Source organism: Desmodus rotundus, chromosome 8 (genome assembly GCF_022682495.2).
Source record: "Desmodus rotundus isolate HL8 chromosome 8, HLdesRot8A.1, whole genome shotgun sequence".
NCBI classification, from domain to species: domain Eukaryota; kingdom Metazoa; phylum Chordata; class Mammalia; order Chiroptera; family Phyllostomidae; genus Desmodus; species Desmodus rotundus.
Genome location: NC_071394.1, coordinates 120,971,166 through 120,995,854, shown reverse-complemented (window position 1 = coordinate 120,995,854; position 24,689 = coordinate 120,971,166). Strand labels below are relative to the sequence as shown.

The 24,689-nt window shown below is 46.8% G+C and overlaps 1 protein-coding gene across 1 annotated transcript in view; it reads right to left on the bottom strand.

Annotated features, from left to right (window-relative positions):
* The window catches only part of TRIM71 (tripartite motif containing 71), a 64,686-nt gene that overhangs the window by 6,774 nt on the left and 33,223 nt on the right, over window positions 1-24,689 (bottom strand). The window contains exons 2-3 of the mRNA XM_053930474.1: window positions 14,226-14,393; window positions 2,878-3,012 (exon numbers count right to left, since the gene is read on the bottom strand). Coding sequence (XP_053786449.1) covers window positions 2,878-3,012; window positions 14,226-14,393 — 303 coding nt within the window. The remainder of the gene's footprint in view (window positions 1-2,877; window positions 3,013-14,225; window positions 14,394-24,689) is intronic.

The window sequence follows — 24,689 nt, the reverse complement described above, 5'->3', positions numbered from 1 at the left end:
CTTGAAAGATAACCCCCTCGTCCTCTCTCTCTCTTCCTCCTTCTCTCTCCCTCTCTCCCTCTCTCCCTCTCTCTCCCTCTCTCCCTCTCTCCCTCTCCCTCTCCCTCTCTCTCTCTCTCTCTCTCTCTCTCTCTCTCACACACACACACACACACACACACACACACACACACACACACACACACAGGCTATACAGAGAAAAATGGATTTGGTGAGATTACACCTCCCCTATTCTTCTCTCCTAACCTCTAAAGAACAGGTTTTAGAAACCTTCAACAGGGAGCCCAAAAGGCCTAACAGATAAAATTTGGAGAAAGGAGCTCTAAATCTAAAATGCTACAATAAACATTGATTCTGAGCTGCTGTAATAATTCCTGCTTCTGAGGTTCTCAAACCATGCTATTCGGGAATGTGAGGTTTTGTCTGACCAATGAAATAGTCATTTCTTCCTTCTTTTGCATTAACTAACTAAAACTCCTGTAATTTTGGGTAATTTCCTCCCTGAAGGGGATGCTCAGGTCACCCAGCTGGATCATGCTGTTTTGCAAAGGAAAGCTACAGAAAGCCTATTTCAGAATAAGGGTCCATTGGTGGGAGGCCTGGATTCTAATCAGATTTTCCCTTGGGGAGTGATGATGTGATTTCTGACCCATGCATGTGCTTTTTCGTCTGTCCACTCTGGGAGCAGGACACACCTGTGCAGAGAGGACCTTGTGGGAACAGATCAAAGAGGCTTTGTCTTCTGGTCTTGCACTGGACCAAACCTCCAGGCTTTAGTTCTGACCTCTCAGCTAGGTAGGTGGTTGTAGCTAACTCCAAGAGGAAGCCAAGAACACTGGAAATTTATAAGCCACGAGAATGAAAGGCGCCCTGGCTGGTGTGGCTCCGTGGATTGAGTGCTGGCCTGTAAACCAAAGGCTGCCAGTTGGATTCACAGTCAGGGCACGTGCCTGGGTTGTGGGCCGGGTCCCCAGTTAAGGGCGTGCGAGAGGCAACTGGTCTCTTTTTCTCTCTTACACACTGATGTTTCCCTGCCTCTCTTTTTCACTCCCTTCCCTTCTCTCTAAAAATAAATAAATAAAATCTAAGAAAATATAAAGTGTATGATTTGATGAGTTAAAAAAAAAAGAATTAAAGATGTATCCAGATACATAAATTGTTTCCCCCGCACTCAGTAATGTTTTGCCAAAACAAACAAACAAACACACACAACATTGTATCAAAGAGGTGCCCAAGAAGATACAACCAAAAAAACCTTGCTGGGCTGGGGCAGAAAAATTAGTAATTAATAAAATAGAGGGGGTATTAGCACATGATTTGGAGCAAGGTGCCATAGCAAATGGTGAAGATAAATGGGACTGAGGTCAGTCCAGAATCAGCAAGCCTATTTTGGAGGAATCTGAGAATGAGTTTTTAGGCAAGTAGAAACAAAGTTTACTGCATGAAGAAATTGATTCATTTTCCAAATCCGCTTCTCTTAGAGGGAAAACATGTTCTCCACTTAGAGAGCGGCCTCCAGAAGAGGACTTGAGTCAGCCTCACAGGAGGGAGGATAACTTAGGTGAGATCTGCAGAGACACACAAAGGCCTTTTCATCAGCAAATCCAGAAGAGCAAGTTTGTGGCTGAGTTCACCACAGAGCTCTCAGGTTGCAAGAAGTGGGCCCCTTTCAGTTATAATTAACATCCGTGGGTGGCATGAGAATGACAGACCACGGGGACTTCGGAGTGCCTGAAAACCATGTCAGGGCCACAAAGGTGCCTAAATAAAATAGGTGCCGAATTAAATCTTGCACTTGTTTATACCCATGGAGTCTTTCTCTTCTTGTCCAAGAGCAACGAAGCCATGGTTTTTGAGGTCTGAAGAAGCAGAAAGCTAACTAAATGGAAAATGCAGAATCCGAGGTAGCCTTCCAGAGAACATTCTGACTGGTAAGGGTCACTTTCAGAAATTGAGACGCCACCTCTACCATCATATAATTGGGATGACCAAAATAAGCATGCATCCCTGGCTGGTGTGGGGCTCCGTGGATTAAGTGTCCGCCTGCAAATCGAAAGGTCACTGGTTCCATTCCTGGTCAGGGCACATGTCTGGGTTGCAGGCCAGGTCCCCAGTTGGGGACATGTGAGAGGCAACCAATCGGTGGATCTCTGGCACATCAATATTTCTCTCCCTCCATCTCCCTCTTTCTAAAAATAAAAACAAGCATGCATGAACCTCAGTGCACCCTTTTAAATCAGCTTCGTATGTGGCCTTACTTATGTGTTCCGAGAATGTAGTGATGATGCAACTGGCCCATTTCGCAGGCGTTCTACCCTCTTCCCTCAGCAGGGGGGTAGAAGATCCGAGAAGAAAATGCTGGGTTGGCGAGTTGGGTGGGGAGAGCCATCTTCCCAGCTGATTTTTATCTAAACAGCACACCAGTGTGCTCAGCCCTCCTTCCTGCCCCAACAGGAAGAAAGGGCTCACGCTCAGTGCCCTCACTAGTGGAAAGCTGCCTTTCCACAAGGGTTCAGGAAGTGCAACCAGCCGGGACACCAAAAACAAGGATGTTTCCTACCAGCCTGCTTTCATAACACCGGTCGTGACTGCATTCCCTTTCTGCTTCCTTTTGCACGTGTGCGGTAGGACACTTGGGACTCCCTTCCAATCTTGGTACCCGACTACTTTTGAAAAGGCTTCTTGTTGTTTTATTGCCTGGACAGCACCCACAAGGTTCCAAAGACCTCGGAATTTTTCTGCCAGCGGAACTCGGGAAAGGTACCAAGTACTCTAAAGTTAGAGCCGGGGTCCAGGATCCCACATGTGGTTCAGGGAAGAAATGCTGGCCAACCGAGGAGGCCCAGACTGGGGGTGGGGCCATGCACCATCCATTACCTTCCAGAGCAGCTCGCACTCCCGCTCTTCCAGGGCCTTCTTATGCCTTGCAGTCACGGCTTTGACCTCCGACTGTACCACCTTGGCCTTCATCTCCACTTGTTCTGCTACCGCCTGGGCCTGCTCGATGCTTAGCTGGAAAACCAAAAACAGTCACATGGCATTAGAAGGACCTTCACAGGCCTCAGACAAAACATTTAAGACTGTTTTCTTTCTCCCCAGACCTGAAAAGCCAATACCCTGGGCCCCCAGGTCACTGGATTCACTTTCTTGGAAAAGAAAGCAGGCACTTAGGGAGAGAATGGCATCTGTTTGACATGTAACTGAAGGAGCTGCTGGCAAGCGCTGGATTTCTTTGTATGAGAAATGGCACCTACGCAGTGAATGTCAGGACTATTAAAAGATACTCTGACACAGTGAAACCAGTGTAGCTGGGCCACAGCCGAAAACTGGGGACGGGGATCAGATGTGAAATGTACTTCCCCCGGCACACGACCAACTCCCCAGACCTTCCGGCCTGAAGCCCTGCCTGGGGGGGAACCCCGAAGGCTGGGCACACCCCTCGGGTGAGAGCTTAAGACACGCCGCAGCCCAGCGGTTATCCATCACCCTCCTGTCATGTCATTTCCAGCCAGAACCAACACCAAGTGCATACTGGGAATACTGGTCACCTAAGAAACCATGCCCTGTGGTCAGAGACCATCTATACACCACCGCACCCCCCACCCGGTACCACCAGCTCTAGTAAATCAGCCAGTTTAATCAGACGTATTATTGTTCATAAAAAATTAATCCAGACAGAAGGCCTCGTGTTTTCATTAATATTATATGACATGTCTTCAAAAGCCACAAGGATTTCTTTGAGATACTGAGGTATTAAATCAGGGATTCCAAACTGACTGCTGAGGGAGCAAGAGTTTTAGAGCAGGTGTCCAATACCAGGAGGGGCTTGGGGAAGCACGTGGAGTTTGGAGCTGCCCCGACCACAGCGGCTCCGGCGGTTGGGCACCGGCCGCAAAGAGAAAGGTCGCTGGTTTGATTCCAGGTCGGGGCATGTGCTCACACCGATGTTTCTCTCCCTCTCTATCTCCCTCCCTTCCCCCCCACTCTCTAAAAATAATTAAGAATTTTAGAAAGACAAAAAAAAAAAAAAGAAAAAAAGTTTGGGCCCAGGAATTGGTTATGGGTGACCAAGCATCTGTGCACCCTGGACCGAGGAGTTTATGGAATATGGAACAATCTAAAACTGGGATAATACCGGGGAAACAAGGCTGACGGTCAACCTAGGAGTCAGGTATCCAGGCTCAAATCCTGGTTCCACATCCTACTAGTTGAAAGACCTTGGAGTAGCTCCTGGCGCCAACCTTGGTAAAGGGGGCCTGTGAGAACAGCACAACAGGAGACGGGGAGGAGCCGGCCACAGCACCGGGCACAGGTTATTGTGGACAGGTCTAGGAAACACCTCCAACAAAATCCCTACCTTTCCTTCCCCTCATCCCACTCAGCTCTCATCAGACAAGCGGGATCACACGCACCCAGGCCTAGTCACACTTCCCGCCTTATTTTTTTTTTAATTGTGGCAAAATACAGAACATAAAATTCCCAACACTCCCATCATCCCCAAAGAAAACCACTGCACCCATTAAACAGTCATTCTCCATCTCAGCTCCCCCTCCCCCAAGGCAACCATAACCTATGGAATCAAACAAGCCACGATCAACCTTATTGTTATGAACACAGTTCCAGCGAAACAGTTGCAACTCATTCGGCCATTTAAAACCACCCCCCAATAAAATAAAATAAAATCAAGGCCCCTATTTACCAAGTTTAATCCCCTCAGCCTGCATGGCACGGGAGCCACACCCCACACTGTATTCTCAGCCCCTATCCTTGTGAGGCCTAAGGATCCACTGAGCTGATCGGAGTGGGCACTTGGGTTGATCTGCATGGCCCACAGGCAGCCATTGCCTGGGATGCCTCCTCTTCCAAATTCACCCTGAAGTTCAAAACCCAGCTCAGAAACCGCTTCTTTCATGAAGCTGAAAAGCAAAGGACAGCTCCATACCGTCTTTCTGCTCCACCTTCACAATCTTATCCCAAGTGTCATCGCGTATCAAACCAAGTGAGGGCTATCGTAATACGAACAATTATCTGCACGTTTTAAACACGTTCATGTCTGCAGACATAACCGTGTTTCTCAAAGCACTAGGTGACTGCACTGGGCTAATACTGCCCACTTCGCCGCCAAATTCAGGTGCATCTAAAACCTCAGAATGTGACCTTAGTTGGAAGTAAGATCTTAGCAGATACGAACATGAGGTCATAATGGACTAGGGTGAGAACTAAATCCACTGAGCCACCCACGTGAGGTCAAGGGAAGACGGAGACACAGACACACAAAAGGAAGACCGCGTGATGACAGGCAGAAACGGAGACTGAATCCCACAACAACCAGGACTGCTGGCAACTGCCAGAAACTAGGAAAAGGCAAGAAAAGAGTCCTTCCCTGCAACCTTCAGAAGGAGCATGTTCCTGTTGACACCCTGCTTTTGGACTTCCAGCCCACAGATCTGTTGAGATAGTACATTCCTATTGTTTTAAGTCACCTAGCTGGTGATCATTTGTTGTAGCAACCCTAAGAAACTGATACAGTTGCCAACAAATGGAAGCAGGATATATGCCAATTATCCCTACGATAAAAATTTAGAATGACCAATCAAAAAGTGTGCATATAAGCAAATATCGTAATAGGGTTAATAGATCCCAAATCAACATTTATTCAGAAGAACAGAGACCTCACTAGACATCTAACCAGATACAATTTAACGGAGGGAATCTGGTTAAATAGGAATCGGAGAGGTGCTAGGACAAAGGGTACACTGAGGATTATAGATAGACAGTAACTTTGGGAAGCAGCCACCACCCCTTGGTCTAGGAGAACAAAGAGAAGAAATTGGGGTTTGACCAGCTCATCCTTGGCAAGGCAAAAGCTAGAAATCGGAGCCAACTTCTGCAGACAGGGTGAAAAACATGTCCCTGGATCAGAACATGAAGAAAGAAGGGAGTCCCTTCTTCCCACTCCCAGGTATGTGGTTTGAAGTGAGTGCTGCAGCCCAGCATCCCGTGGCGGGAGTGTGAAAGGGTGGGAGAGAGTAAATTAGTAATTGGCACACCTTGTTTTATTGGTTACTCACTAGCTAAGAGCTGGTGTCCAAGTCAAAATTTGACCGATGCAACCAAGCCTATGTCCATATTTCTTAATGTTTCCTCAATGGTCAGCAGGGGAGGCAAACTGCTTTCTATTTATACCAATGTCAGATTATTTACCAAACTGATTTTCCATTAAAAAAAAAAAATCACAAGAAATGGAGGGAAATAACAGGCCCACACTCCTTCAGGGGCAAGAAATGGTTGGGAGAGCAACGGCCACCCACCCTTTGCAGGATGGGGGGAAGGCATGTTTAGCATGTGACTTTCTACTCACCTCTCCCCCTACTGTCTCCTAGCCAGGCTTGCTCCCTCATGTCCTGCCAGGCCCCTGCAAGCCCTTGGGTCTGGAACATTCTATTAAGAACTACTTCTTCCACCTCCATTTTTCAAGTAGGTGGAAGGTGTGAAAAGCTCTTACTGTAATATCCCCAAGCAGGCAAAGACAGTATCAGTCCTAGGGCTGAGAGTCAGAAAAGCCCTGTTACAGACAAAATGGATCTTCCTTCCCCAAACTGCACACAAGGCAGCCAAGCACTGCCTTCCAGGACGTGCAGACCAGCACCTGCGGAGCCAGTTCCCATTACCGAAAGCATGGCCTTTGAAGGCAACCAGAGGCAGGTGGGCTGGGGAAAATGAACAGTGGGGAAGGGGCTGGGTCGACTATGAAAACAGAATCACAATTTGCTGTTAATAAACAAAAAACGGCAGGCATGGGGGGGGCATGCGTGAGGGAAAAATGTTCTCATGCTCTAAATATTAACAGAACCAAGCAAACACTGGGAATTTGAGGGTCCAGCTGGCTCGAGTGCCGGCCACTTTGTTCTGAGTAGGCTGAGGCCCTTCTGTGGGTTTCCTGGGGAAGGGTGCAGTCCGTGATTAGTGGCGCCTGCTATAGAGACCACTGACGGCCTAGTGGCTGGTACTATAAAGTGTCCCAACAGTCAGAAGCTAATAATAGTGCCAATACGGCACCCAGAAACTCAGTCCACCATACCAGATGTGGGAAATGCTGGAGTGCACTCCAAATAGAATTTTAGTCATGTTTAATATCCTTGGCATGGGTTGACCCTAAATTGTCAGCAGGACTTTTCCTTTATTAGTTGTAATATAAAATAAACGTGCAGCTTACACTCAATGGCATCTTAAAGGCGAAGAAAGAAATACAGTAAAATTAAGGAATCAAGGATCTTATGTGGAGAGCAACGATATCCTGATCCTGCTTATGAATACCCCCAGGGAAACAGGGCACCTTATAAAATCCTCTAGTTACCTCGGTGACCAAAAGTATATTTTTAGGAAGAGTCAAAATAATAGTGTTCTAAAAAGCAATAAAAATGAGGTCCTCTGCAGATGTCTTCTTCCATGCTTTCTTTGCCGTAACTCTAGAGCCTCATCAGGGTCAATTCCCTTTACAGGCCTATGTATCGACCAAATTAACTGAAGTATTTATCTCTGGGTGCTTTGTCAAGAACTAAGACTCCTGAGCTAAATACAGCCAAGCTGTGATTCTCTCCGAGGCATAAAGTAGGAACTGTGGTTCCTGCTCAGCTGCCCGTGGAACACTTGTAATTTAACACTGGATTAAAAAAGACGGTCATTGGGGGAGGTGTACCTTTGTTACATCTACTCTTCCCGTCCAGAAATGATTTATTAGAGGCTTACACAAAAACTACTCTTGAACATAAGCTGATGAAGACATCAGGGTGGGAGGAAAATGAGGTGTCCAGGACAAGAGGGCCTCACTAGGGAGATCAATACACGCGCTGCTTACAGTACTGGGCTGCCTCCTTGCTACAGGAGAGGAGCCCATGACAATCTCAGGCCTTCTGGCACCAACGCAGACATATACACGTGCACCTGCGGTGTGATTCGGGGTCCAGAAGTGACTGGAAAAAGGCAAAACCCTTCTGCTGAGCCTCCAGTGAGTGTGCATTATCTCCAACTGTGGAGGGGAAACTACTGAGATAAATGTCCCTGGGTGAAGAACGGGGATGGAGCGCCTGAAAGAGTTTTTCTAAACAAAAGCGGTTAAATTGAAATTAAAACGACCAATCCCCAAATTGTACTCAACCCACACACAACGTAGAATGTATTTCTGGGATACTGATACTCATTTAAGGTGGTGTAAAGTTGATAAAGACTTAAATCTACCCGCAGGGTTGGCTGCCCAGTATTCTTCACTTTCCCTGGGATTTTACATATGGATGATGCCAGCCTCCTCCCCTCCCAGCCCAAAAGGAGAGACAGAGGGAAAGGAGGAAACCCACTCTTTCCCTGAGGACGGCTTGCTGGACAGTGCAGGCCCGACCAGGTCTCCACGCAAGTCCACCTTTCCACCTTTCTCTCCACACTGCACGGACAAGCCCAGGCCCAGTGGCAAGAATGAGATTACCACGGAGAGAGGGACAGAGCCAAGCGCTGACAGTGCTGGCACCCAGGCCCGCGTCCCTGGATACCTGAAGCCTGATCCGTCAATATTCTTCTACCTGGTCACCTGAGACTATTCATCCTCCTTTAGTTGACTGTAACCAAGAGTCCTAATGAAGGCAGCATGGGAAATTTTTTAATCAGGTCATAGGGTATTCAAGTTTTTTAATCATGACTTTTTCACTCATATTGGGGGGGGGCCCCGCTGGTGTGCAGCTAGAGAGAGAACACCTGCCTCCCAAATGAGAAACTGCGTCCATCAGTTTTGAAACCAAACTGCAATTCTACTCACTGCCAATGTGCCTCTGGCAGGTTACTTGAGGTTAAACCTCTTTGGAGCAAAGTCTTCTCTGTGCAAAATGGAAAGAATGACACCCACACCGTTCAGGCGCTCCTATGTATACATGAAATACCTATCTCAGAGCCTGAAACAGCGCTGAAGGTCAGTAAACACGTCTGCTAATTCTTGCTGACGAAAAGGGAGGCCTATGATTAAGGAGATCGGTATTTTGCTCTTCCATTCCCATGTTTGTGATAGAAAAAAATGTTTCCTTGACCACCTTCTTGGGATAGTTAGTAGCCATTCTCAGCATTCCTTGTGGTAACTTTCCATCACGGCAGGCGGGTGGGCCTGCAGGTTACTTTAGTTTACTAAGATGGTAAAAGAAAAACAGAAGGGACCAAAATAATCTAGAAAGTCTAGATTAACTTAGAATCTCATTTGTACAACTTAAAGCAATTATGCTTAGCCCTGACCAGCATGGCTCAGTGGGTTGGGTGTCATCCCGCAAAGCGAAAAGGTCGCCAGTTCCAGTCCTGGTTGGGGTGCATCCGAGAAGCAACCCATCCATGTTTCCCTCTCACACTGAGGTTTCTCTCCCTCTTTCTCCCCCCACCCCAAATAAATTTTAAAGAAAATTATGCTTAGTCATTAAGCTGAGTTCTCTTCATTTGGGTCCTAAATGGCACAACATCTATCGCTCTTGCTGTAACAAGAAGAGTGACAATGTTTACTTTTTTAATGGGTAGACAAGTCACGTCCAATAAAAGAAATCAGGAAGAGGACAGGGCAAAGCCAGCTGGTTGGCTAGAACACCCACTTCACTTCAGTTCTGTCCTGCTACTGACCTACTGCCAATACCTGATCAAAAGTAACAGCAGCTCTATCTTTTTTATGGCTGCAGTGAGTTTGGACTCCCTTGCAACGGATGTGGTATGACATTGGGTTTTTGGCCAGTGAATGTGTTATGCAAGACTCCTGGGAGCCCCGGCACGGGTAGCTCAGTTGGTTAGAGCATCATACGAACACACCGAGGTGGTGGGTTCGATTGCCAGGCAGGGCACATATAAGAATCAACCAATGAACGCATCAGTAAGTGGGACAAATCAATGTTTTTCTGTCTCCAAAATCAATTAAAAAAAAAAGACATATGAGAAATCTCTATAAAATAAAGGAGTATGCCCACTTCCATTCATTGGTCAGAACACAGATGTTATGTTTTGTGTTCCAGCAGCTGTTTTGGGGCACAGCGATAAATGTCAACACCTAGGAACGATGGGGTAGAGATAAAGGACTCTCCAATCACCACCTGTGTCTTTTGGTATAAGAGGTTAAAACCTTGAATATTTCCTTAAACCACTACTTTTTGGGAGCAGAGTGAAGGCCTGTTAACTACTTGGTAAATTCACTTCCTAACTCATCAAAACAAAGTCTATGACAAAAAGCAGATGAGTAGCTGCTTGGGACCAAGGGAACAAAGAGGGAGTGAAGGTCACAAGAAAACTTTTGATGGTAACAGACATGGTCATAATCTTGACTGATGTTTTCATGGGTGAAACACATTATCAAACATGTGGTGTACACTTTAAATACGTGCAGCTTATTATCTATGTTTTCCTTAATAAATATGAAAAATTCTTGCCTCAGTCCCACCTTCAAAGAAAATACTACTAGCTCAGTTATGACTAGAGGCGTTAGCCATTCGCTATGCATTGCAAATGAAATACCATGTTTTTTGTTATTTACTGTGGTGTTTTACTTTTTGGTTATACAGAAGTTGTATACTGAAATACAATCATGGTTTTTAAAAAAACACATTAATATTCTGATCTACTTCTACTACCAATTTTTCTGTGCACTGTTTTTCTGGTTCTGCCTAATTTTTCCTGAACCAACTTCACTTAAGAATGTTCTCATTTTACTTAACACTGTGTGTGTTTACTTTTAATGTGATCACAATTGCTTTATAAATTTAAGTGGCTAAAAAAATTCTCATACCTACTGATAATGATTCATAATGGTGCAACAAATACCTTCAAAATGCAGGGCACAGTCTTGGAGGAGATTCCCAAAGGAGAAATGAGTTACTTAAAGCTCTGGATATTTTCCAAAACATGTTCCCCCACCCACAAAGCGTAAGCATGGTGCGTTCTATTTATCCATAAGAATGTTCCAGTGCTGTTTTGAATGGGTAACTGCTCGGGCTAAATATACTGAGTAGCTGAATTTTCTCTCTGGAACAGGTGTGTTTTTGTCTCTTTCACTCCTTTATCTATGTGTCTTCCTGTTTTAACTACTTTTAAGATCTTTTCAGAGTAACCGTCTGCCATATTTTCTAGTTTGTGTTGTATTTTCTAGTTTGTGTTGCTTTTTACATGCATAAGTATCCACCTCTATTTTTTTTTTAATACTTTCCTCCCTCCTCTCCAAATAACTGTTTAATCTAGCTAGGTTTTAATTTTAGTGTTTGTTATGATTGATTAAAATCTATTCCTTCTCCCTCCTTCACCATCCTTTATAATTGATTTGATGTCTTTTGTTTTATTCATTTTCATTGAATGTATTGGGGCGGTAATTGGTTAACAAAATTATACCGGTTTCAAGTGCACACTTCCACAACAGATCACCTGTACAATGTATTTTGTGTTCTCTACCCCATGGTTTGATGTCTTCTTAAACTGTCTTATGTTAGTAGCAAAATAAAGCCTATTTCTGGCATATCTACTATTCCTTGGATCTGCCAATTTGTCAGTACAAATAAATGGCTTTAAAAAAAAACCCCACATGCCATTCTTAATACGTTAACACTATTACGAGCAAATAAACAAACCTAGGACAGGTTCTTAGACCAATGAGACTTCCGAATCAGAATCTCTTCTTACCCTGTGACTAGAATAATTCGGTATTTTGGGGTTTTTGTTTTGTTTTGTTTTTTGTTTTTTTAAGAAAAAGGAATGAGGAGGCCCTGGCTAGTGTGGCTCAGTGGATTGAGCATGGGCTATGAACCAAAGCGTCGCCAGATCAATTCCCAGTCAGGGCACATGTCTGGATTCCAGGCCAGGCCCCTGGTTGGGTTGTGACAGAGGAAACTGACTGATGTATCTCACACATTGATTCCTCTTCCTCTCTTTTTCCCTCCCTTCCCCTCTCTCTAAAAATAATTAAATAAAAATATTTTAACGGAAATGATTTTGTGTATATTTTCAAGAAACTCACCACTCTTCCAAAACTGTATTAATCGACTATAGTCCTTCCTTCTCTGATGTTCCCATTAAGAACAGAAACACTCTTCGTACCATCTCTGTTGTACTCTCTCATATAAATGCTATAAAGTGACAGTGTAAATACTATGTATTTGGGCCCTTTACTTAACATTTTGACCAACTGCGTGAAGAAATCGACACCCAGGGACTTCTTCGTTAACAGGTATGAAGAACCTGGACACTGCTTTCATAGAGGCCTTCGGATACTTTTGTAGGAAGGGTCAATGCACGGACAATGTGGTAAGAACTTTAGACAGAAACAGCTGTCCCAATTATACCCCAAATCTCCAGATCCCTGGCTGAATGCAGGTTTTAAAGAACTATAAGCAAGAGCCAAGAAAGAGTGCACCTTCCCCCAAACACACACAGCTACACAGCAGTTCTGCAGCTGGTGTTCCACAGGTGCACCTTGGTGTGGCCACAGATTGTTAATGTACTGAACATCCCAATTCCCCTCTCCAGAACCCAGCTGCCCAACCTGCACTTGGATCCTCCCCACAAAGTGCCCCATGCTCCAGTATGTACACCAGTGTCAGCTCTAACAGTACCAACCAGTATTTGATTTTCACTCCTCTGTCCACTTCAGTGCCCACACAGCAGACTTTCAGCCACCAATGACCATGTTCGGAAAGGTGGGCGTGGCAGAAAAATCTGCTCTTCTCTCTCCTCCCCACAGAAAGCTCAAGTTTGTACTTTCCTGAGAATTCATCATTTTAACCGCACACCCCCTTCACCCCCGAGCGACAGATGCCAGCAGAGTACAGAGTTCACCAGCAATTCTCTGGTTATGTTTCAAGGACCCCCTGCGTGTTCTCAATCTCCAAGGACAGAAAGGGGTTCCTAAGGTAATACCACAATGGAGGGGGGGAAGAACTCAGACATTAGCTGCAGAACACAGTCAACTAAAAGAAAATAGAAATAAAAGAACTATGCACTAAACTATGCTGACAAAGGAGACTTAACAGCAATTAACAGCCACTCTGAAGGCGTAAGAATACAATAGAAGAAGTGACTCCATAAATACAGACTCTCAAACTTCCAATGTTATGACTTGGGTATCAGATAATCTGACACATTAGAAAGATTTCTTCATTATCGCGCACAGGAATGTGATAGCTGTGGAGAAATTTATTCAAATCTAAACCAGGGGTGTCTAACCTTTTGGAGCCTCTGGGCTACAGTGGAAGAAGATGCCCGTGCCACACATTAAATACACAAACACTAATGAAAACTGATGAGCAAAAAAAAAAAAAAAAAAAAAAAACAAAACCCCGAGGGGAGTGGTTTAAGTAAATGTATGATTTTGTGTTGGGCCGTATTCATAGCCACCGGGGCTGCATGTGGCCCACGGGCTGCAGGCTGAACACCCCTGAACCCCTCGATTAGAGCACACGGTCAGTTCTTTAACCATTTTCCTAAAAGATATTTTTAAAATAATTCACTTATTCAAATACTCTAGAATGTAAATAACAACAGTTTCCTATTCAATATTTTTCTGTTTTACTAAAACCATGTTACCTGGACCAGGAGAGAAGATTCTAAATCAATTCAGGCATACAAAGTGACCTGACTATTTGAGAGAACTTCGCTATGCTCCCAAGTTCTGTGTGTCCCTGCCTAACCCCAAGTGGATGGACAGTCCACAGAAACAAGAGCCTACATTACCAGGATGTGACTTTACCACCCAGAAAAGAGTTTGAGACTGAATCTTGAGAAATTCCCCATGCTCACTTATTTCTCACCTATGAGCAAACAAACAAACAGGCAAACAAACTCTGAATAGCAAAGGCCTCTGAGAAGCATTAAGCTCCCAGTCCCTCAGCAATCCACCTGGATTTGGGGAGGGCCTGGATGGGAAACAGAGAGATGACGTGACAGGGGCCCAGGCTAGGTGTCTGGAACAAACCCAGATTGGCCAGTAACTTTGGCTACATCCTAGTCTGCACAAGGCTTCAAGGAGGTCTCCCCCCAGCCCCCCGGGACCCAGGGATGGGTGCTGCATGGATAATACAGCAGCTCATTTGGGCCACTTTTCCATGTCCCCTCCACCCCCACCTCCGACACTGGTGTCTGCCTGGTAATCTACACATGCCATCTGGAAGGGAGCAGGAAGGCTTTCTGTGCAAGGAAGAACAAGGGAAATAGGTGAAGGGTGGGGAAGGACTGACCTGGATTGCCTGGCGGCCCTGCTGGGCGTCGGCCAGCAGCTGGATGGTGAGGGCCCGGGAGTCCTGCAGCGCCTCCTGGAGGTAGATGAAGCTGTGGCCGCCGTGCCGGCCCATTGTACACTCACGACAGATGGGCACTGAGCAAGTGTCACAGTACAGGTGCAGCACCTGGGGACCAAAGATAGGACAGGCATTAATGAGAGATGCAGGACTAGGCACAGGCAGGACAACCACAGAGGGCTCTGTATCCCAGACTCCCACCCACTCCGTTCCCAGTAAAGGGACACAGCCCCTCCGAGGACAGGGAGCAGGGTAGTTGTCTGGGAGCACAGCCCGCTTTTCTTCCCCGCCCCCAGTCCCAAGTCAAAGAACAGACAGCCTATATAACTGAGACACTGCAAAGGCGTAACATTTCCCTGTATCTTAGATTAATCACCCAGAAAAGCTCTAAGATTATGTTATTACCGAGATTGGTAGCCCAAATGAAAGAATATACCAGAAAGTTTCTCTTGCCACCCCAGCCTCTGGGCATGTGAAACAAGGCTAGGGGCCAATATTAATCGGCCTCACACCACAGGTTTTTGCCCCCCACCCCCATCAAGGAGATTAGCATGACATGCAAAGCGTGGTCCTCTATGCACTCAAAGCAAGCTGAGAGCAAAAGCTAGTGGTAAGGTCAGCCAGCTTCTTGTCTTTCTTCTTCCTGCCAAGTTGTTCCAAGGAGCTGACCCTGGGAGGCAGCCCATGCTGAGAAAACAGCTTTAACTACTTTCCGTGATGTTCTCTATTTCCCTGGGACCCAGCATGCTGGATAGGAGGGAGAGAAGGGTTGGCACCACCTCCACCTGCTGATAAATGAGGAGCTCTCAAGAGCGACAGTTCCTTGGCACAGAAACTGGGCCAGTCTTGTAACCCTCCACAGAGCAGGGCACTTAGCGCCACTCTGTGTAAATGTTTGCTGGATTGCTTTCAAGAGCAGAGCTTACATTTGCCTCTGGTACACCTGGGTGTGAGGGAAAGCCAGCCAACATGCAACAGGAGGCAGGGAAACGGTGTCCAAGGGGAGCTCTCCCACATACACAACGCACCTAATCCCCACGTGAAAACAAGAGGTTGTGAGCTGCTTAAGGCTTCAGAGCTAAGCAAGGGCAGAGCAAGAGCAGAGAGGCCAACCTGAGACTTCTTGTTAAGTTTTTATTTATTTATTTTTAGAGGGAGGGGAAGGGAAGAAGAGAAACATCAATGTGTGGTTGCCTCTCACATGCCCCCCACTGGGGACCTGGCCGGCAACCTGCAACCCAGGCATGTGCCCTGACTGGGAATGGAACCAGCGACCCTTTGGTTTGCAGTCCCGCACTCAATCCACTGAGCCACACCAGCCAGGGCAAACCTGAGACTTCAAGAGTTGCTTCCCACACATGCCTGGCACTGGCTACCTCATGCAGAGCCTTGCTAGGTATCCTGGGGGTCTAAGAGGTGAAAATAGTACAAGAGCTCGTCCCCACTGAGAAAGACAGAGATGGGGCTGTGGGGTGGGGCTGGAGGGGTGGGGCTGGTGGTAGCCCTGAGGGCCAGGAAGTTCCTATAAGGCTGAAAGTCCCACACAGAAACAGCCCTAAGGCAACAGTAAGAAGGTCATTTCTCTCCCTTCCGGGGTTATTTTATTAACCCACCCAAGTCTTGGTGCGAAGCACGTACATCCACTAGGGAACAATCTCTCAAACGGCTCAGTCCCCTAAACAGGCCTGCCCCACTCTGGGTTAGCAGAGTTAATAGGGAGGCACGTAATCCAGTACGGGTTACACTACTTCTCCAAGAACTTTGGATTCTAATATAGGAAAAGATTTAGGGGATTTTGTTCCTACTTTTAAGAAGTGGCTCTGATACGGCAAGTTTTATGGACTCAATTTTCTAGGGGAGGGGAAATGTGGTCATGGTCATGGCTTTGCCACCATTTTTTTGCTGTTCCGTGTGATACTTTTCTCCGGGAGCCAGGGTAGACTGCAACCAAGTGTCGGCAATTTGCCCTCTTCAAGACCAGTCACTTTCAAAAGCAGGGCCACCAAGTAGAAATGAGCTCATCTTTCTGATCTGATAAACCTAAAATTCTCAAGTTTGGGGGTAATTCCAGGACAGTCTTTTTTTTTTTTTTTAAATGATGTGACGCTAAAGCAATTCGCCCACAGGTTCCAACCACATTCCTCTCCTTTGCTCCGTCCATTTGTCAAGGAAATAAAAGGATCACTCCTATGCTAACAGCTGGTGTAAAAACCTTCCATCAGAAGGTTCCTTTTAAATTAGAAGGAAGCATGCTTCAGAACCTTCTGTCTCCTGCCCCCTCCTGCCAAACAGTGAAGCAATCGTCTCTGCCTCTTCTCAGGACTAACTCCTCGTTGGTACAGCTGTGTGCTAGAGACACCCCACTGTGCTGTGTCTTTGGGCAACCGCTCATCTGCACAGGCAGTGAGTGGCAAAGCACCTTAGGCTGTGCACCTGAGCCTGGCACTATCTGGTCATGGGACCACCTAGCCAGTCTGACTAGGTGAGCCTCAGGAGATCCATTCTACCCTTGACATCCCAGGAACCCTGTTTCTGGAGGGTCTCAACCCCATAAAGAAGCCCCTGGAATCAGGCCTCTCATATATGCAGCCTTGGAGTCCAGACACCTCTACAATGGGCAGACCCCACCTGGCATCTTTTCACATGGGATTGAAGCAGCTCTAAGTGCCTGAGATCACACTGCAACTTCAGAAGTGCAGGTCCAGGTGGCACTGGTGTTGGGCATGGGGAGCACCCAGCTAGTCGATCATAAAAAGCTTTTGGTGAGTAAAAGCACAGCCTCATCGTGCTAGTAATCAATAAATCACTGATTTCTTTTGGGGGGGGGGGTGGAGAACATATTGTCCAAATACGGAAAATGTGCTCAATTTTACAAACTTTCTAGCAAAAAGTTGGAGTAGAACTTTTAACCCATTAACAAGCTCAGCGCCTAAGGTCAAAAACCCACCATTTCAGAGTGTGAAACACAACCACTAGGTAAGGATGTGCGTGGGAACAACTCTCTGAACCAGCTGCAAGATTATTTTTACAGAACAAACTGGAACCCACGTCTTCCAAAGAAAGGGATGTGTGGAGGGTCCAAGGCCAGAAATGTAGCAGAGGCCATGAACTATGGCTCCAGGAAGGGGGGGTGGGGGGAGGCACAGGCCTCTGGTGGGAGGAATTCCAGGGCCTGGGGCTGCCTGTTTGGGGCTTGCCGGGCAGATGCACGCATAAGCCCCCACCCCCACCGCCCCCGCCCCTGCATGGCGACAATCTGGCTGCCCCAGCTGAATGGAGCAGGCTCAACCTCTGACCTTGTGAGCGACCACCCTCTTCCCTGCCCCCAGCTTCCAGGAGGCCCCACCCACTGCCTTCCTCTCCCAAAATTTCTAAAATACCAAGCGGAGACAAAGACCTAGGAATGTGGGCCCAGCGGGAGAGGAAGGGGGAGGTTAAAGAAAAAATAAATAAATAAAAATACCAAGTAGGTAGGTTTTCCTTAGGCAGAGCTTAAACCAAGTGCTTTGCTAACGAAGACGACTGGGAGCTGTGCGTGGCACACGCATTCTGGAAATCTACTTTTCAGACTACCTGCGATCCAACTAGGAATTCAGACACACCGCACTTGTGTAAGAATGAGCCTCTCGTTTCAAATACAACTGCTCACACATCAGTGAAAAAAAAAAAAAGGATGGAGGGGCTTCTCATCATCAAAATACCAACTGAAACACAATACATATTAACTGCTGTAAACTCAGTTTTGAGATGTTCCCCCCTACAGCTCTTAGGAATGACCGGGGACATCTGGCCTCCCACAAACTCCGGCTCAGACCGAAGGAGGTGTCCACCCATCCAAGAGGGCTTCATAGTTCCCCACTGTAGAAATGAAGTGAGGAGTGACTGGTGACAACCAGAAGCCTTATCAGTGTGTGCCACTACGCAGGCTCTCGTATTTAAAAGTGAGCCAAGTTCAAGGAGTAAAGTCCAGCCAAGAAACTAAGTCTATTCGATAACATGAAAACCAAGCTTCACTTGATTTATGGAAAATACACTGAATACGAAGTCCAAACCCGAGGCAGGGGCCCACCACACACCCCTGGCCACGTGCTGCTAATACCTAGAGCCGAGGCCTGGGGACCCCAAGAGGAGGGAAAGATAGAAGTCGGATCCTTGTTCAAGCACAACCTCCACCAGCTCAAACACAGCAGAGCCAGGCTGAGGACAAGTTTTTTGTCTGTTTGTTGTGGCGAAGGGGAGTGTCTGAAAAAATTATTTAGATAGGAAACATAATTTGTTTGTAATGCAAGAAGATACACAAGTGCCAACACTTTTAAATCTCTCCCAACGTACACAATCATCCAAAAATACGCTATATATAGTCTTTGCATGTCAATTTTTTTGAGACAAATGCCTGTACATCATACTTGGCCGTTGTCCCTCAACTACATCAACCTGGAGAACATTCTGAGTCAAGCGGCCCATCCTATGAACGGCTGCATAGTATGCTGCCTGTCGATGAACCACAATTTACTTACTTAATTAGTAGCTACGGATAGAAGAAAGTCCTGATTTTTCAAAAATCACGAGCAATGCTGCAATGACCATCCTTGTTCTTCACACAACCCCAAATTTCCAACTTGGTACTATGTTCAATTGTTCCATCACTGGATGTGTCGGGGGGAACATCTCCCTGTGAAGCGTGGCCAGTAAGGATTCTCCAGTTTAATAATCTGACCTCCAATCCAACCATGTGAACCCAGGTTGGTAAGTGCCTGGTTCTATTCCCAAAGGAATACGAAAAGCCAGGAAGGGGATACCAGGTGGGAGGGCTGGGACTGGGGGGTGTAGGCTGCTGAGGACACCTGAGAGAGACTGAAAAAAGGCCGAGAAGAGAAGAGAAGAGGAGAGGAGAGGAGCAGCTGGGAAGCACGCCTTGTTGACTGTTGCATCCTCAGTAATGGCTGCTGTGCACTGGCCCAAACACAAGGGAGGGGGTGCTACTTGGGGGCGCCTGGCGGACAGTAGGTGGAAGGGGTCTCAGACAATGTACAGGAAGAAGGGTGTTAAGAATAAACACTTACAGTCTCAGGGGGGATCATTCAAACACCCAGTGAAGCAAACACTGAGGTCCCCCATACAAACTCCCAGTCCCTTTTCTGCAGTTCCCAAACCCAACAGGCTCTGTTAATCCAAAGTGTTTACTCAAGTTATTTGACAGCAAATCTGGAACTGGCATGAAAACGATTTATGATTCTTAACCACTGAGTGTGAGTTTTCATATATTTACTGAAGAAATGCTAATACTCATTATTTTGTGATGTTGTTACTAACATATAGGCATTCACAGTATTAACCTCTCCTAAAATCAGAAATTTTGAGGTCCATCTGATCCCGAGGGTTAGGGTAAAAGACCTGGACAAATATTACACTACCCGCCTGGCCATCCAGCTGAATAAAATTCATGACCAGTACTCACCAGGCAACAGGGGCAAGAGTACCGGCGGTGAGGTGCCGGTGTGGGCGCTGCAAGCACAGCCGGCTGGACTCCAGACCACGTTTTTAGGCCGCACAGGCAAAGGTGAAAAAGGCTTGAACAGAGAGGGAGGCCCTTCGCTCTAACAACTTCAGGCTCACTGAGGCTGCTGGTGCCTAGCTGGATGACCACGTGTTGTTCACTTGACAAGCTTTCTTAAACCCAGCAAGCTGTGTGCTCCTTCCCAGCACCTGTCCCCCTGCTTCTGGGACAAGGTCCCAATGTCCCAGACCCGGGCACACGAGGGTCCTCCATGTTACCCCGCCAAGGACCCTCCCTGTAGACCATCATAGCCTTTGTTCCCTACAGCACACGGCTTTTATTATTAACATATGCAAAAACAGAATGACTACCTTCTTAAAGCTAAGACCAAATAAAAAGGAACAGGTAATTAGGTAAGTCCTGTTTCCCTAGTTAATGACGGAATTTGGCTGAGCTTAGCTGCAGATTTGGCAAAATGAGAAATGACACAATTTTGGCCTCCCAGAACTGCCAGAATTATTCAAATGTATGGAAACTGAGTTCATCCTGGAAGAAAAGCATTTCCCCTCTAGCACCGACCTGAAGATGAAATCCAGAGAACAAGGCCCCTTGCGCAACATAGCACACACCCCTTCCACCAGCTTTGCCAGCAGCGTCACAGACTAACCAGTTTCCCAATGATTCCTACCACAGCCCCCTCCCTGATGCTGGGGGCACCGCAGTCCATCTGCCTGACTCAAGAAAGAGACTCCAGGCCCTGGCTGGGTAGCCCAGGTGGTTCAAGTACGGTCCCCATAAGCTGAGGTTTTCCCATCATCCCTGTGTGTTCTTCCACAGACGGTCAGGGCACCTACAAGAATCAACCAGTGAATGCATAGATGGGTGAAGCAACAAATCGATGTTTCTCTTTAAAAAAAAAAAATCAGTAAGTTAAAAAAAATTGTAAGGGGGGGTTGCTTTAGGATGCAACAATGACGGTATAACCCACACACGTGTTTTCCTGGCATCCTGACCCTACTCAGGGTGCTGCAGTTAGTGTAACAGCACAGGAAAAACCGTCCAGGTGAGCTCAAAGGGCAGAGGTCGAGGTGGGGAGGGTGCAGGGGGATCTGGGTGGAAGAACTCATGGGCAGAAGATGACAGCACATCCCACACTGAACTACTGTTAGCATTTCTCAGAGCCTTTGTGAAATCACGAGAAGAAACATCTGATCTTTAAAAGTATGAACATGACATCATAAAAGAGCCAGTGTGCAACAATACACATGGCCAACTCCGCAGCTATGGGTCAGGTTCATTCCATTTTGCCAGCACAGAGGCCTCGCTGGGCCTGGGCCCGCATCTGCTTCCTCCCCCTGCCTGTCACAGCTGCCGCCAAACAAGTTCCCCATCCCAGCTCTCAGCGTCTGCCTCTTGGAACCCAACCTGTAACAGCTCCCTCACTCCAGTCTGATTCTTGCTATCTTGGCCCCACCACACAGCCTGAAGCACATTCAGGGCCGGCCATGCCCACCAATGCCAGCTCGGTTTGCTCTCCGCAGCGTGGAGTCTCTCTCACATTTCTTGAAGGCTCTAACGTGGGCGCACAGTGGCAAACGACACATGCCCTTGGGTTTCCTGCAACAGACCCAGGTCGTAATGACATTAAGGGACACCTGAAACACCCCAGATTTGTGTTTTGGATGACCGCCTACCAAACATACTTTAACAAATAAAGCTATTCACTTAAAATAAAACTTGGGTGTTTAAAAATTCTTCCTGTTCAGAAATGATAAAAACTTCCACATCAGAGAAACAGACTGTGGTATACCCTAGCAGGCTGTTTTTCAGCAATGAAAATGAATTAGTGATATGTCATTGAGATTTATTGGTATGACTGCACCCAAGACATATGCTTGGTAGAAAAGGCCAGAATCAAAAAAGAACACACTGTGTAATTTCGTGTACATGAAGGCAAAAACTAATCAAAGGTGAAAAAAAAAAAATCATAAGTTAGGGAACTGTTCTGGGGTGATAGAAATGTTCTAATATCTTGATGAAGACACAGGTGTATATATAATTGTCAAAACTCAAAATGCATATTTACAATCTGTTTATTTTATGTAAATTATACCTTACAAAATAAGTGAGGGAGAAGCCCTCCCAGCAATAACCTCGTGTTGCTGATGGGTGAAGCGTGGAGCCTGGCCTTGGCACAGCCCTCTTCCTGGCTAAGGACCCAATAAATACTCGCTGAGCCCATAAACGAGTTACTCCAATGGCCCCATGTAATTTACTTTGAATAGGTTGCTACCATTCTTCCCACAGTGTCCCCCATTAGGTATGATTTCTCCTTTGCCCTCCACTATAAATATTATCTTAAGTTCTAGCTCACAAGAGACAAGCCCCGGCCTAATTCCCTGGAGGTTTTGGAAGAAAAAAAAATTAGAGCCCTCAGCCCGATTTACAGCACCGCGGGCGGCCTGCGCTCCTACAAAGCCGTATGAAATCATTAGTGCCCCAGCTGCCGCCCCTGCGTGCATCTGACCTCTGATGTACTAATGAGTGGCCCATGCAGCTTCCAGCAGCAAATAAAATCGAGATTTGTTCCAACACGAGATCACCGTCCACGTAAATTATAGATTTTTAAACCAGACCCGAGAAGATAGATTTTTGACACAGAGACACAGTTTTTCTGTTGCCTCCGAGATCTCGAAAGCAAGGCACAGTTTCCAAGTGTGTGTTCTGGACAAGTAGAAGAGTCGGCGGTGCTTGGGGGCTGCCTTTTTTTTTTTTAATGGTGAGACTCTGTAGGGGGCCGTGTAACTCAGTCCTCACTCACCTCTTAAACAGTGGGCAACATTGTGCACCTGAAACCTTTTCGCTTCCGAAAGTCGCAAAGGGGTTTCAGTTGCCTGTGTGGCAGAGATCACAGGGACAGGTGGATTTGAAGCAAGGCAAGGCCTTCAACCCTCCCCCCCACCCCCCGGGGAAAAACTATCTTAAGAAGGAAGCAAAAATAAAGACACAGATAAGAATACAACATGTAACAAAAAAAGGTTTTAAAATATTTCTAGGCATATTCTCTCCCTCCAGCTTAACACAATAATTTTTTGTTCTTTTTTTTCTCCCATTCCAGCAAGTTCTACTATGGAGTAGCTTAACTCCTGTTAGTCAGCTGCCCTCCGCCTTGGACAGAAGGGTCCGATCCCACTCTGGCCTTCCTGGTGGCCCAGGTTTACATACACTGTCACATCCGCTGACAATTTTAAGAGCAGGTCACCTTACCAGGCACTGCCTGCAAATCAATAGGTTAACCAAGTATTTACTGCTGTAGAAATCTTGTTTTAATCCAGAGTTGTCCACAGGCAGGACTTGTTTAAATTGGGGAGGGGACCAATCAAGGCCGTGGCAGCAGGCCTCTGGGAATTCTCAACGCCACTCAGTGCCGGTGCCTCGGAGGGGCTGAGGCAAGGACAGTGGGCGTCTGTAGTGTGGGGGTTTGTGGCCAAGCCCCAGGCCCAGGCCCTCTCCGCAGCACTCCTCCAAACTGCCCGTGGAGTGGAGGAGAGCACTGAACACATACACAGACACGCTCCTACTGCACCTCCTTCCCCCCCGGACTCACCAGGGCCTTTCTCAAAGGCTTCTTCTTGGGTAGAAGGCAAACTGAGCAAGGACCGAGGGGGCTCAAACCAAATCTCCAGTGCAACAGCTAGGGGCCAATCTTTTTTCAAACCCTTTTCAAGGTGGCAGTACGTTAGGCAATTAATTAATTAATTTAAATCATTCATGCATACCCTCCACGCTCTCCTCTACTCCAACAATAGGAAACCTAATTCCAAAGATACCCCCAACAAAGGCCATCGGGACACCACCAGCCAGACTCACATACAGACTAGGAGACCAGATTTAAAGAGTCACCTGTCACCCTCACTGCGAGTCTGCAGAGGACTGGAAGCCCCAAGGCTGTTCCACATTCAAGGCAGTTTATTGGGTGGGTCTTACTGTTCCTCACCTGCCCCACAGGGGAGAGGAGGGAAGCAAACTGTAGAGAGGTCTCACGTGAGACCTAAGTAGGGTGGGGATAACGGGGCAGAAAGATACTAACACTAAGCAAGACATCTATCTCAGATTAAGCACAATTAAAATTTAAAGATCTTTTTAAAGAAGGGTGTGGGAAACAGAAACCAAACTCAACAAAGGGTGGGACAAGGAGCCTAGGCAAACCAGTAGAAACTGGTCCAGCAGAGAAAAGAATTGGGTGGCAGAAAAGCTGCATTCCAATCTTAAGTGATGTGACCTGGGGAGGAAGGGCCCAACCTGTGCTGGAATCACAGGGGACAAACCAGGATAAACCCACCAACTGCAAAGGATCAATTCAGCTGCCAAACCAGACAATCAGGAATTGTCGAGGGGCCCAGCTAACGCCAGAAGCGAAGCCCTCGTCCCTGGGAGTTCACCCATCCCTCTTCCCACAAGTGCGCACAGCTCTTAACAGCTGCGCTCTTAAAGAAGCACTAATTACAGCCGGATCTGGCAAGGAGTCAGGGAAGCCCCACACCCAGGCCACCAGGGTTTCAGGCAGAAAAATGCCAACTAACGAGTAACAAGATACAATCTTGGAAAAAAAAGGGCCCATGCTGGGGGAGAATGTAGGCAAACCATTGGAGTCAAACTCCTCCTTAAGAAGCCGGAGTTCCCAGGACCATTCATCATATGTTGCCCACCCCCCCCACTGCAATTAAGAAAATGATGGTAATGAGAAATAATAATTCCAAGTTCTAATAGGGAGCTTTCTCAGAAACCCCACTTCATTCCAACAAATGAAGCTTGCGAATGTGAGGCATCTCTGCAAACTGTACCTGCATGCTGGTCTCAGCAGGTAATGGAATCAGGAATTGCGCCCCTCATCTTCAACAGCAGCA